Source organism: Mustela nivalis, assembly GCF_964662115.1.
Source record: "Mustela nivalis genome assembly, chromosome: 6".
NCBI lineage: Eukaryota > Metazoa > Chordata > Mammalia > Carnivora > Mustelidae > Mustela > Mustela nivalis.
In genome coordinates this window covers 11973838-11985869 of record NC_139025.1, presented here as the reverse complement: position 1 = coordinate 11985869, position 12032 = coordinate 11973838, and the positions used below count along the sequence as shown (strand labels likewise).

General features: G+C 44.2%; 1 protein-coding gene across 2 annotated transcripts; it reads left to right on the top strand.

Moving 5' to 3' along the window:
* Positions 1-5058: 5058 nt before the first annotated feature.
* Positions 5059-8321, top strand: LOC309866464 (disintegrin and metalloproteinase domain-containing protein 20-like). 2 transcript variants are annotated; one of them, XM_082734227.1, is made up of 2 exons: positions 5059-7056; positions 7332-8321. In XM_082734227.1, exons 1-2 carry the CDS (start codon positions 5174-5176, stop codon positions 7381-7383), a joined length of 1935 nt encoding a protein of 644 aa, XP_082590353.1. In that variant the 5' UTR covers positions 5059-5173; the 3' UTR covers positions 7384-8321. The 2 variants fall into 2 exon arrangements, with proteins under 2 accessions (XP_082590353.1, XP_082590352.1); XM_082734226.1 differs by having other exon boundaries at positions 5059-8321.
* Positions 8322-12032: the final 3711 nt, after the last annotated feature.

Below are 12032 nucleotides of genomic sequence, written 5' to 3'. Positions count from 1 at the left end.
AATGGGCAGAAGACATGAACAGGCACTTCTCCAAAGAAGACATACAAATGGCTAACAGACACATGAAAAAATGTTCAACAACACTAGCCATCAGGGAAATTCAAGTCAAAACCACAATGAGACACCACCTTACACCAGTTCGAATGTCAAAAATTAACAAGGCAGGAAACAATAAATGTTGGCAAGGCTGTGGAGAAAGGGGAACCCTCTTGCATTGTTAGTGGAAATGCAAGTTGGTACAGCCACTTTGGAAAACAGTATGGAGGTTCCTCAAGATGTTAAAAGTAGAGCTACCATATGACCCAGCAATTGCACTACTGGATATTTACCCCAAATATATGGGCACATGCACCCCAATGTTCATAGCACCAATGTCCACAATAGCCAAACTTTGGAAGGAGCTGGGGTGCCCTTAAACAGATGCATGGATAAAGAAGATGGGGTGATATATACAATGGAATATTAATTAGCCATCAGAATGGATGAATGCTCACCAGTTATATCGACAGGGATGGAACTGGAGGGGTTATGATAAGAACATAAGGAATAGCGAGAAGACCACAGAGGAAGGGAGGGAAAACTGAAGGGGTGGAATCAGAGAGGGAAACAAATCAGGAGAGACTCTCAACTCTAGGAAAACAAACTGAGAGTTTCAGAAGGGATGGGGTGACTGGATGGGGTAGCCAGGTGATGGGTATTAAGGAGGGCATATGTTGTGATGAGCACTAGGTGTTATACGCAACTGTTAAATCATTGAACACTACATAAAAAACTAATATGTTGGCTAACTGAATATAATAGGAGATAAATTTTTTAAAAAGAATAGAATACCTAGGAATAATTTAACCAGGAAAATGAAAGGTCTGTATTCTAAATAGTATAAAACACTTATGAAAAAAATTGATGACACCAATAATTGGAAAGATACTCAATTCTGTGCCCATGGATTGGAAGAATCAATATTAAAAAGTCCATACTACCCAAAGCAATCTACAGTTTCAATGCATCTCTATCAAAATTTAATGACATTTTTCACATAACTTGAAAAAAATAATATCTAATTTCTATGGAATCACAAAAGACCCCAAATAGCCAAAACAATCTTGAGAGAGACAAAGCCAGAGGTATCATATCCCCTGATTTCAAACTATATTACAAGTTTATAGTAATAAAATAGTGTGGTAATGGCATAAAAATAGACACATAGATCTAAAGATCAGAATAGAGCCCAGAAGTAAACCCATGCTTATGGAGTTTACTTGCACAAGGAGGCAAGAATGTATAATAGAGAAAGAACAATGTCTTCAGCACATGATGTTGAGAAAACTGGATAGCTGCATTCAAAACCATGAAACTGGACCACTATCTTACACTGTATGTAAAATTCAACTCAAAATAGGGGTGCCAGTGTGGCTCCATTAGTTAATTGTCTCACTCTTGAATTCAGCTCTGGTCATGATCCTCAGGGTCATGACTAAGAGATCAAGCACTGTATCAGGCTCCCTGATCAGTGGGGAGTCTGCTTGATATTCTCTTCCTCTCCTTTGCCCCGCCTCTGCCTCACATGTGTGTGCTCTCTCTTTAAATAAATAAATGAATAAAATCTTAAAAGAGAAACATTCCTTCTCTCCTTCCACCTCTCCCCTCACCCATTCACATTCTCTCTCTCTCAAAAAAAAAAAAAAATCAGGGGCACCTGAGTGTCTCAGTTTGTTGAGCACCCACTTTTAGCTCAGGTAATGATCCCAGGGTTCTGGGATTGAGACTTGTGTTGGGCTCCTTCCTCAGCAGGAAGCCTGCTTCTCCCTCTCCCTCTGCCTGGTGCTCCACCTGCTTTCACTCTCTATCTCGGTCAAATAAATAAATAAATAAATCTTTAAAACGATCAACTCAAAATAGATTAAAGACTTAAATTTAATACTTGAAATCATAAAATGCTAGGAAAAAACATAGGTGGTAAGCTTCTTGACATTGGTCTTAGCAATTTTTTTTTTCTGTGACTCCAAAGACAAGGGAAACAAAAGCAAAATTAAACATATGGGAATATTTCCAATTAAACAGCTTCTGTACAGGAAAGAAGACCATCAAAAAATGAAACAACAGGGGTGCCTGGGTGGCTCAGTGGTTTAAAGCCTCTGCCTTCGGCTCAGGTCGTGATCCCAGGGTCTTGGGATCGAGCCCCGCATCAGGCTCTCTGCTCAGCAGGAAGCCTGCTTCCTCCTCTCTCTCTGTCTACTTGTGATCTCTGTCTGTCAAATAAATGAATACAATATTTTTAAAAAATGAAACAACAAACTACAGAATGGAAGAAGATATTTGCAAATCATACATTCAATAAGGAGTTAAAATCCAAAATATACACAGAACTCATACAATCTAGTAACAAACAAAATAAACAGTCATTAAAAATAGGCAAAGGATGTGAATAGACATTTTTTTTTTAAAGAAGACATTCAGATGGCCTACAGGCACTGGAAAAATGCTCAATATCACTAAACATCAGGAAAATGCAAATCAAAACTACAGTGGGATAACACCTTACCCATGTCATACTGGTTATTATGAAAAAGACAGCAAATAACAGGTCTTGACAAGTATGTGCAGAGAAGGGAACTCTTGCACACTGTAGGTGGGTATATAAATTGATACTATCATTATGGGAAACAGTGTGGAGGATCCTCAAAAAATAAAAATACTGGGGTGCCTAGGTGACTTACTTGGAATAACTGACTCTTAGTATGGGCTCAGATCCCATTCTGAGGGTCATGGGATCAAGCCACACATCAGGTTCTACAGTCACCTGGAGTCTGTTGGAGATTCCCTCCCTCTCCCTCCACCCACTTGAGCACTCTTTCTCTCAAATGAATAAATAAATAAATAAAATCTTTTAAAAAACTTAAAAATATGGCTATCATATGATCAGCAATTCCTCTTCTTGGTGTTCATCCAAAGCAAACAAAATCACACTTTGAAAAGATATGTGCACCCTTATGTTTGTTGCAGCATTATTTACAATAGCCAAGATATGAAAACAATTTTAAAGTCCATCCATAGGTGAATGGATAAGGAAGATGTGACATGTATATAAAGTGGAATGCTACTCAGCCATTAAAAAAAATGAAATTTTGCAACAGCATGGATAGACATGAGGCTAAGTGAAATAAGTCAGACAGAGACAAATTCTGCATGATTACATGATTAGTTATATGTGGAATCTCAAAAACAAACAAACAAAAGAAAACAAAACCCAGACTCCTAGATACAGAGAACAGATTAGTTGTTGCAAAAGGGGGGCAAGGAAGAATGAGTGAAGAGGATTAAGAAGTACAAACATCCATTATAAAGTAAATCATAGAGATGTAATATAGAGAACAAGAAATACTGTCAATAATATTGAATTAATTTTGAAAAGTGACAGATGGTAACTAGGCTTGTTGTGGTGACAATTATGCAATGTATATAATTGTCAAGTCACTGTGTTGTACACCTGAAACTAATGTAATATTGTATTATTCCGCAATAGAAAATGTAATTTTTTTGAGGTATACTTAGCATACAATAAAATAAGTAGATTTTAAGGTGGACCTTGAGGAGTTTTGATTTGTTTGATTTGTAAACACATTTTAGCTTCTTTTGGCCAGTATAACAAAATAGTAATGACTGGATGGCTTCTTGTTCACAGTTGTGAAGAGAGGAAATCCAAAATCAAGTCACCAGCAGATTCATTGTCTTGTGAGGGCGCTTCTTGCTTCAAAGATGGTTCCTCTTGCTGTAAAGCCATGCGTAGAAGAGGTGAGAGATCTCTCTGGAGTCTCTTTTTTATAAAGATCTAATCCCATTTCTGATGATTCCACCCTCACGACCTAATCACCTTCCACAGGCCCCACCTCCTACCACCATCATGCTGGGGTCTAGGATTTCAACCCATGAATTTTGCAGGGACACAAACATTCAATCCACAGCACATCCCCATCAAGATACACAAGTTTCCTGTCACTCAGGAAAGTTTCCTCCATTCTTCCATTGCCACAGCGGGAAACTACTGATTTAAATTCTAGTCTCAGGGGCGCCTGGGTGGCTCAGTCTATTAAGCATCTGCCTTTGGCTCAGGTCATGATCTCAGGGTCAAGGGATCAAGTCCCAAGTCCAAACCTTCTTCCTCTCCCTCTGCCCCTCCTCCCCACTCGTGTTTCTCTCCAGCATGCTCTGCTCTGTCTTTCAAAAAATAAATTTAAAAATCTTTAAAAAAAATTCTAGTCTCATAAATTAAGCCTATTCTAGACTATTCCAGAATTGATTCAAATTAAATCCTATATTAAGTTCCTTTGGTCTGATTCCTTCTGTCATCATCATACTGTAAGAGAAATCCATGTTCTTACATGGATCAGAATTTAGTTCTGATTTAATAGGGATTATTCCAATAGGCGAATATGCCAGTTTGTTTATTCATTCATCTGTTAAGTGCTGGTTGTTTTTTCCCAGTTTGTGGAGTAAGTTCATGAATCCAGCTGATGTGGACATTCATATTCTAGTCTTTGTGGGTAATCTCCTCAGGCCAGGATCACTGGGACGTAGGGTAGATACAAGTTTGATTTTCTAAGAAATGGTTGTTACAGATTCTAATTGTTCTACACATGAACTCTATTTACTCTTTCTTTACACCAATCATCCCAAGTGCACTCAATTGTTGTAAAGTATGAGACCTAATTCTCCTCATTCTTTGAATTCTTCAAAGAATCCTTTGAAGAAACTTCCAATCTCCTCTCCATCCTCTGTTTTAATTACTTGTTGATCCCTTATGCCATTTAGGTTTGAGAAAGAAAAGCCCTTCCCTCACTGAAAATGCTACCAAATGCACTTATTTTTCCCCTGCGACTTCTCCAAGAGACCATGGGACCTTTCAGCCCATGGGAACTACTGTTCCCAGCTCCTCCTATTTTCTTCTCTTCTCTAAGTCCCCTGGGCTAGGATGCCCAGCTCACTGAGCACAGCCTCCCCTGATGAGCACACCATTATTACGTAATAGCTCCCCACCCCCTTCTTGGGGAGCCCGTGCCCCCAGTCCCTCTCTGCTCTCCTCCAGACTCCCCTACTAGAAAAGTTGCTGGATGGGTGATCATCTTGCCTACCTCCCACCCGACTGAATCTTCTGTGGTCACAGGCTCCTTCAACCATGGGGCCTGCCTGGGCCCGGGCCCACTCAACAGGTGACCTCTGGCTGCCTCTCCTCGGGCTACTCCTGTCTGCAGTCTGCTGTTCTCATGCCCTCCCAGGATGGCGCTTCACTTTCTCTGAAGTTGTGATCCCCAGGAAGGTGTCCCACAGGGTGGGTGGAACTGAGAGACAAGGCCAACTCTCCTACAAGATTTACTTCAGGGGCCAAAGACATGTGGTTCACATGAAAATCAAGAAGAACTTGCTGCCCAGGCAGTTTCCTGTTATCACCGATAACGATCAGGGCGCCATGCAGGAGGACTACCCCTTTGTCCCCCGAGACTGCTACTACTACTGCTACCTGGAAGGGGTTCCTGGCTCCATGGGCACACTGGACACCTGCTACGGGGGTCTGAATGGCATGCTGCAGGTGGATGATTTCACTTATGAAATAAAACCGCTGGAAACTTCTTCCAAATTTGAGCATGTGGTTTCTCTGCTCGTGTCACAAAGAAGATTATCGGGGCTTGAAAGGTGTAAGATTGAAGAGCACAATACAGATCAAGAATACGAAGAGACAATTCTTGCTGGAACTCCTAGAGCCACCCCCGTGTATTTGTGGTGGCCACATAAGAAATACTTTAAAATCCACTACACAACTTCTAAGTCATTAATTGAATTGGACACTAATCTCACACATGTAATAGAGAGTGTGATGATTTTGAACAACATATTACATACCATCTACAAACCAACTCTCCTAGATGTCTACATACGTGTTTTGTGCATATGGGATAAAAGGGATAAGGTAGATTTATATGAAGAGCAAGATATTCAAAATATCATGACTGATTTTGCTTTGTGGAAATACTGGGGTTGGTATAACGATATTCCTCATGATACTTCAATGCTTCTTACAGGGGATAGAATTGGTGGGGCCTCATACTATGGCCAACCCAATGGAGTGTGCAACCCTAAGTGGGGCGTGGCATATGTATATATGACAAGATACCATGTATTTTTGGCTGCGGCTGTTGCAGCACATACCCTAGGTCATAATTTGGGCGTTGATCATGATACACCAGGTTGTCAATGCTTTCGAAGAAAGCACTGCGTCATGGCTCCTGAGCCTGGTTTGTTGGATATGATGAGCAACTGTACTTACGAAAAAATACATCACAAGGTCACTATATGGGATCCTTGTTTGAGCAGACCAAATGTACGGTACACCAATTTTCCTTACATAGCTGCTCGTTGTGGTGACCTGTTCGTGGATCAGGGGGAAGAATGTGACTGTGGCTCCTTAAAACAGTGTTCTACTAATAAGTGTTGCAAGAGCGATTGTATCCTCACCCCTGGCAGTGATTGCAATGGAGGAACCTGCTGTGTCGACTGCAAATATGCTCTACCTGGATGGCTTTGTAGAGATAGGCTTGGTATTTGTGATCTCCCCGAATACTGTGATGGGAGGTCGCATAATTGTCCTAATGACTTTTATACCCAAGATGGAACTCCATGTTCACCATTGGCTGTCTGTGTGAGAGGAAACTGCAGCGATCGTGACCTGCAATGCCAGTCCCTCTTCGGCCACCAAATAAAAGACGGTGCACCAGCATGCTATCAAAAATTAAATGTCTTAGGTGACCGATTTGGGAACTGTGGGGTGAAGAGGATACGAGGAGGAGGAAAACCAGTGAAGTGTGAAGAGCGTAATGTTTTTTGTGGACTACTGCACTGTCGTGATGTCAAAGAAATTCCTGATGGAGGTGAGCACACTGTATTTCGTCACATAATAGTACGTGATGTCAAGGAAGAGTTGTGCTTTGGATACGATGCACACCATGGGATGAATCTGCCAGAAATGGGGCTTGTCGTGGATGGGGCAACGTGTGGCCCAGGAAGGTACTGTTTCCAACAGAACTGCACTTTTATTCAAGACTTGGGGTTTGACTGTGATGTCAAGACATGCAATTTCCGAGGGGTGTGCAACAACATGAAGCATTGTCACTGTATGAGAGGTTGGAAACCCCCAACTTGTGAAGAGAGGGGAGTAGGTGGTAGTATAGACAGTGGCCCTCCACCTGACAGAGAATTTAGTCTTCGGGCCAATATCATTTTTAATGTAAACCAGACATTACTTCTACTGATAATTCGCTTGATTATTTTACTGATTTCAGGCATCATTGGTGCCTTTCATCATTTAGAAGAGATGACGTAAGAAGAGGATAAGAAACAGAATTGCCTACACAGAAGTCAATAGTGACCGGAATGCGCCAGGTGGAGAAAATCATCTTGGCAGGGACTAAGAGAAATGACGAGAATCACTCTGATGATTACAGAATCCTATAGCTACTCGGAGGTTGTCATCTTAAAATAAAATGACTTGCCAACTTAACATGAGGTCTACACAGTTAAATTTAGTACCATCTCCTGTCTAGTCCTAGTCTTCTGATTGCTTTAAGACAGTAGAGACTCTTAAATACATTAAGATGTGGATTCTGGTGTTTCACAGATGCCCGTGGAGCAAATCTTGTTTGCACTGGGACGCACTTGGTTTTGACAAGGGGACCATTTCCCAATCGGTTATATACTAGATTTCTGTTCTTTGTTCATTTTATGGCTCCTGTTAAACAAATAACATTCAGAGTGACGGTTGGAAAATACGGTAGGACGGTAAGACCTTTTTCCTCAAGGCACAGGGGTGCCAAAAGATCTACCACCCACCAAGCATGAGCTCTTGGATGAAGTCTTAGGCCATGGGAGTTTCAAGGTCCATGTTACATTGAGAGTTGAAATGCACTGGGCCAGGATTTTGTAATGATCAAAAGAAAGCACCCAAGAAGGGCCTGGAACATGGGAGGCAGTGACTATGTGCCATTACTCTCATTCTTACTCTTGGGCTATGCTCAGCCTGAGGTATTCCAGGATTATGAATTTGGCTTGGCGTCTTTATTAGAAATAAAACCCACAGGAGGAGCCATTGATCACTGACTGAGAGATCACTGCTTAAGGCCTCTGGTCATTAAAGTCATAGTAACTCACATTTAAATTCTTGGGAATTGCCTGAGCACAGCCTGTGTGTAAAGCACAGGGTAGAACTGGCTGTCTGATACATGTACAGAGAACAAACTCACACAAAAGGAAACAGGAAGCAGTCGCTTCAGAGATCATGCAAGAGAAGACGAGGGTCTCATAAGGGACATGTGTTATCCGGGTGAGAATAGCGCCGAAGGGTCGGGGAAGTATCCAGCAAGACAGACTCAACAGGGGTGCTATTCTGTGCCATCAAAACCTGTCCACCTTTTCTAGAGCTCTCTTACCTTCTTGTCCAAGGGGCGTACGTGGTGGAGTGGTCTGGATCTCCATCCAAGACAGATCTGAGCCCCTGTTCACTATGCCCTTATCAAACGTGTATTCCTGCATCTACACTCAGCACCCGTATCTACTACCCACCGATGAATAAATCATGGAAATAAAAGGCACAGCGTAGGGAATCTTGTCAATGATGTTGAAATAGCACTGTATGGTGACAGATGACAGCTTCGCTTGTGGTGAGCACAGCAGGACATGCAGAGAAGTTGAATCACCGTATTGTACACCTTAAAGTAATGTAACCCAATGTGTCGACTATCTCAAATAAAGGGAACATTTTTCTTTTTTTTTTTTTTAACTTTTTATTTTTTATAAACATATATTTTTATCCCCAGGGGTACAGGTCTGTGAATCACCAGGTTTACACACTTCACAGCACTCACCAAAGCACATACCCTCCCCAATGTCCATAATCCCACCCCCTTCTCCCAAACCCCCTCCCCCCAGCAACCCTCAGTTTGTTTTGTGAGATTAAGAGTCATTTTTCTTAAAGATTTTATATATTTATTTGAGAGAGAGAGACAGAGAGAGTTGGACGACGAGACAGACAAAGTTGGGAGCCTTTGAGGGAGCCTCCTGGGCTCGGCCCAGAGTCCAGTGTGGTATAGTCTGAAGTCTATGGGAAAGTGCTTAAAGGGTGGGTTCATGTGCAGCACTGATCTCCTCCGAATGCCGGACAACCTGCCCTCTAGTCAGCCACCCCCCCAACCCGCCTCTGCACTGGCAGCTGGGGTCTTCCATGCCCCTAGGCCCGAACCCTAACCCTGGGTTGGGTTCTCAGGCTTCCATCCACAGAGGCCTGGCCCTCAACCCCTACAGATTGGGGACCCATGAGCCATACTGTAGACCTCTGCCTGCCACCCAGGAGGAAACCATGCTGTTGGGAGCTGTGGGAAACAGAGCAGGAGAAACTTGCACACCCCCCTCAGGCCGCCTTCACCCTCGGTGCCCCCTTCTGCCAAAAGAAGCTGGAGCCTGAGGTTCAAGCTCACACCCTAACTCAACTCTGCCCCCAGAAGCTCGCCTCCATGGGAGGCCTCCGGGAGCCCTGTAGGCCTGGCCCGTGGTCTCCTATGGCCACAGCATGCACCTAGCAAAAAAACGCTCTCAGCACGGGGCTGGGCGCAGCCCGAATCACTGCCCAACACAGACCAATTCTCATGAGCTTTCTGCCCAAATCAGTAGGTCCACAGAAATCTGCAAGCCCAAATTCTCACAGGAGCTAAAGGTTCAGGACCAGGGTGACAGAAAGGAGAGGCCAATAGCAAGGAACCAAAGGCACACGTCATGTGCATGTGAGCTGGCCCACTTCTCTACCTGTCGGAAGTGAGCCATGCCTGACAGGAGAGAGACCCACCTGCACCGGGTCTGTCCATTTGCTGCCCTTGAGCATCGGGGGAGGTGGCCAGCTGGCCACAGATGCTACCTGTCAAGTACCTATGGGACCAGCTCCCGGTCCTCAGCTAAGATAAAACAATCAGTCTGTGTAGTGACCTATTTCTGGGGGCAGGGCATGTGCTCAGTGCTTTGGTGACTCTATCCCCTCCCTTTGCATTTTTTAAAAACACCTTAGGCAGGGAAAACTGACATACACAAAGCTGTCCATAGTTAATGTATGTAACTTGAGCCTGACCCTAACCCTCATATATAGTTAAGATATACTCGATTTAGAATATTGCTTGTAATTAGAGGATGGTTTTTAGGAGCTAAGGAATCCAGGGACAAACCTTCTTCGGTCTTCTTCTCCCTTAAATCTGGTAAATGGGAACACATTCAGCTACGTGCTATCTGGAGAGTGACCACACGGGGACAACAGTGAGTCAAGGTGCCCCAAAGACCACTGCAAAGCCCATTCTTCCTTCATCTGTCAAGCCTAGTTCATTCATTGTTTACAGGTCATTGTACAGATGATGAGAAATGTGACGCTGTTGAATTTTTAAAAAACCAAAAGAATTCTTTCAACCTGTTAAGCATAGAAGATGTTTTCTAAAATCTTGGAGAGCACGTGAAGGCCCAGGACCCTGGAAAAGGGCTATGACCATGGAATCTGTTCAGGTCTACTTGGGAAACAAGGAAGGCTTCTATTCCACTCCCTTCCGGGAAGAATCTGTGTCAACTAACAGCACTGAATCCACACCAATAAAACAGTGCAAAATGGTGCAGCTTAGAAGAAATAAAAGGAGAATCAACAGCCTCCAGAAGCAGAGAAAGAGCCACCCCCAGGAACAAAAAGACCTACCACGAAGGGTCTGCTCAGGCCAATTTGCATTTCTGGAGATCCTCTGGAGCTAGAAGGCCCCCAGTGCCCCCGGGGGTCATGGGTCAGGCAGAGCTCACACCCTGAGGCTGCCCTGTTGGAGCCTTTGACCAGCCTCTTCCTCCACGAGACACTCCCTACCCCCTCACGACTCCAGCCTGCTTCTTGGAACTCCCAATCCCTTTCGGACCCCATTGTTCCCTTTTCCCATCCCTGCCGTCAGAGTACGTTGAACTACTTACTGTTCTGTCATTTACATGTTTTTTGTCATGTTTGCTCTGAAACGATATCTTGCATCATCTACCCTGATGTAGAATCCCTTGTCGCATTGCTTGACTTCTCTGTGCCCTCACAGTGTCATGGGGCTAGAGTCCTGGGCAAGGTCCTCACTAAGCCAGCTCAGCAGGTGCAGTGAAGACCTGCCCCAGGCACTGCTATTTTTGTGCAAGTCAGGCAGCACAGCCAAAACCTTGGTTTGGGTTCAGGATGGCTCATGTGCCCCTCAGCCACATCAGATGGTCTGGGGGCACACCCTGAAGTCACGGGCTAGTCCATTGTTGCCCTGGGGAATCTCCGTGGAAGAGCCTTTGTGTCCTATGGGGGACCCCATAGGAGCCGGTCAATGGGAGTCTGAACTCCTGAGATAGAATCCATCCCGGAGACTGCCCGGAACTTTCCAGGACTTCATTCCACCGTCTTGCGAGAATCAATTCAGCCGAAACCATTTCCTCCCCTTAGAAAGCATGAGTCTTAAGCTCCAATGAAGGGACTCTCCTAGGTCATCTTGGAAATCAGCGGAAGAGCCAGACAGAGATGGGAGATGGCCTCCAGCAGGGTATCCCAGAGTGGCTTCATCTAGAGCCGAAACCACCCATGGATTTTTCCTGGGCTCCCAGACTCTCCTGAGACACTACCTGGGGCATATTCTGGGAACAAAAGGTCACGGCAGGGCCCCAGAAACCTCTGACACTGGTTATAATGAGACTCTGGGATGTCAGTGGAGTCCCAAGGCATGGGCCGTCTCAGAGTTTGTCTGCAAAGTCATGGTTGGTGGGAAACCCAAATGCTGACAGAAGGTAGAGGAAGATGGAAAAAGCTAGGCTTCTCCATCATGACGGCACAAGTGGCCTAGGCCAGGCCCAGGCCAGTGCCACACAGGGTCCAGGGAGCCAGGTGCTGCATAACATTGCTGAGGGCTGAATCAGACTCATCTGGAATTGATGTCGATTTGGGCAGAAAGCTCGTGAGA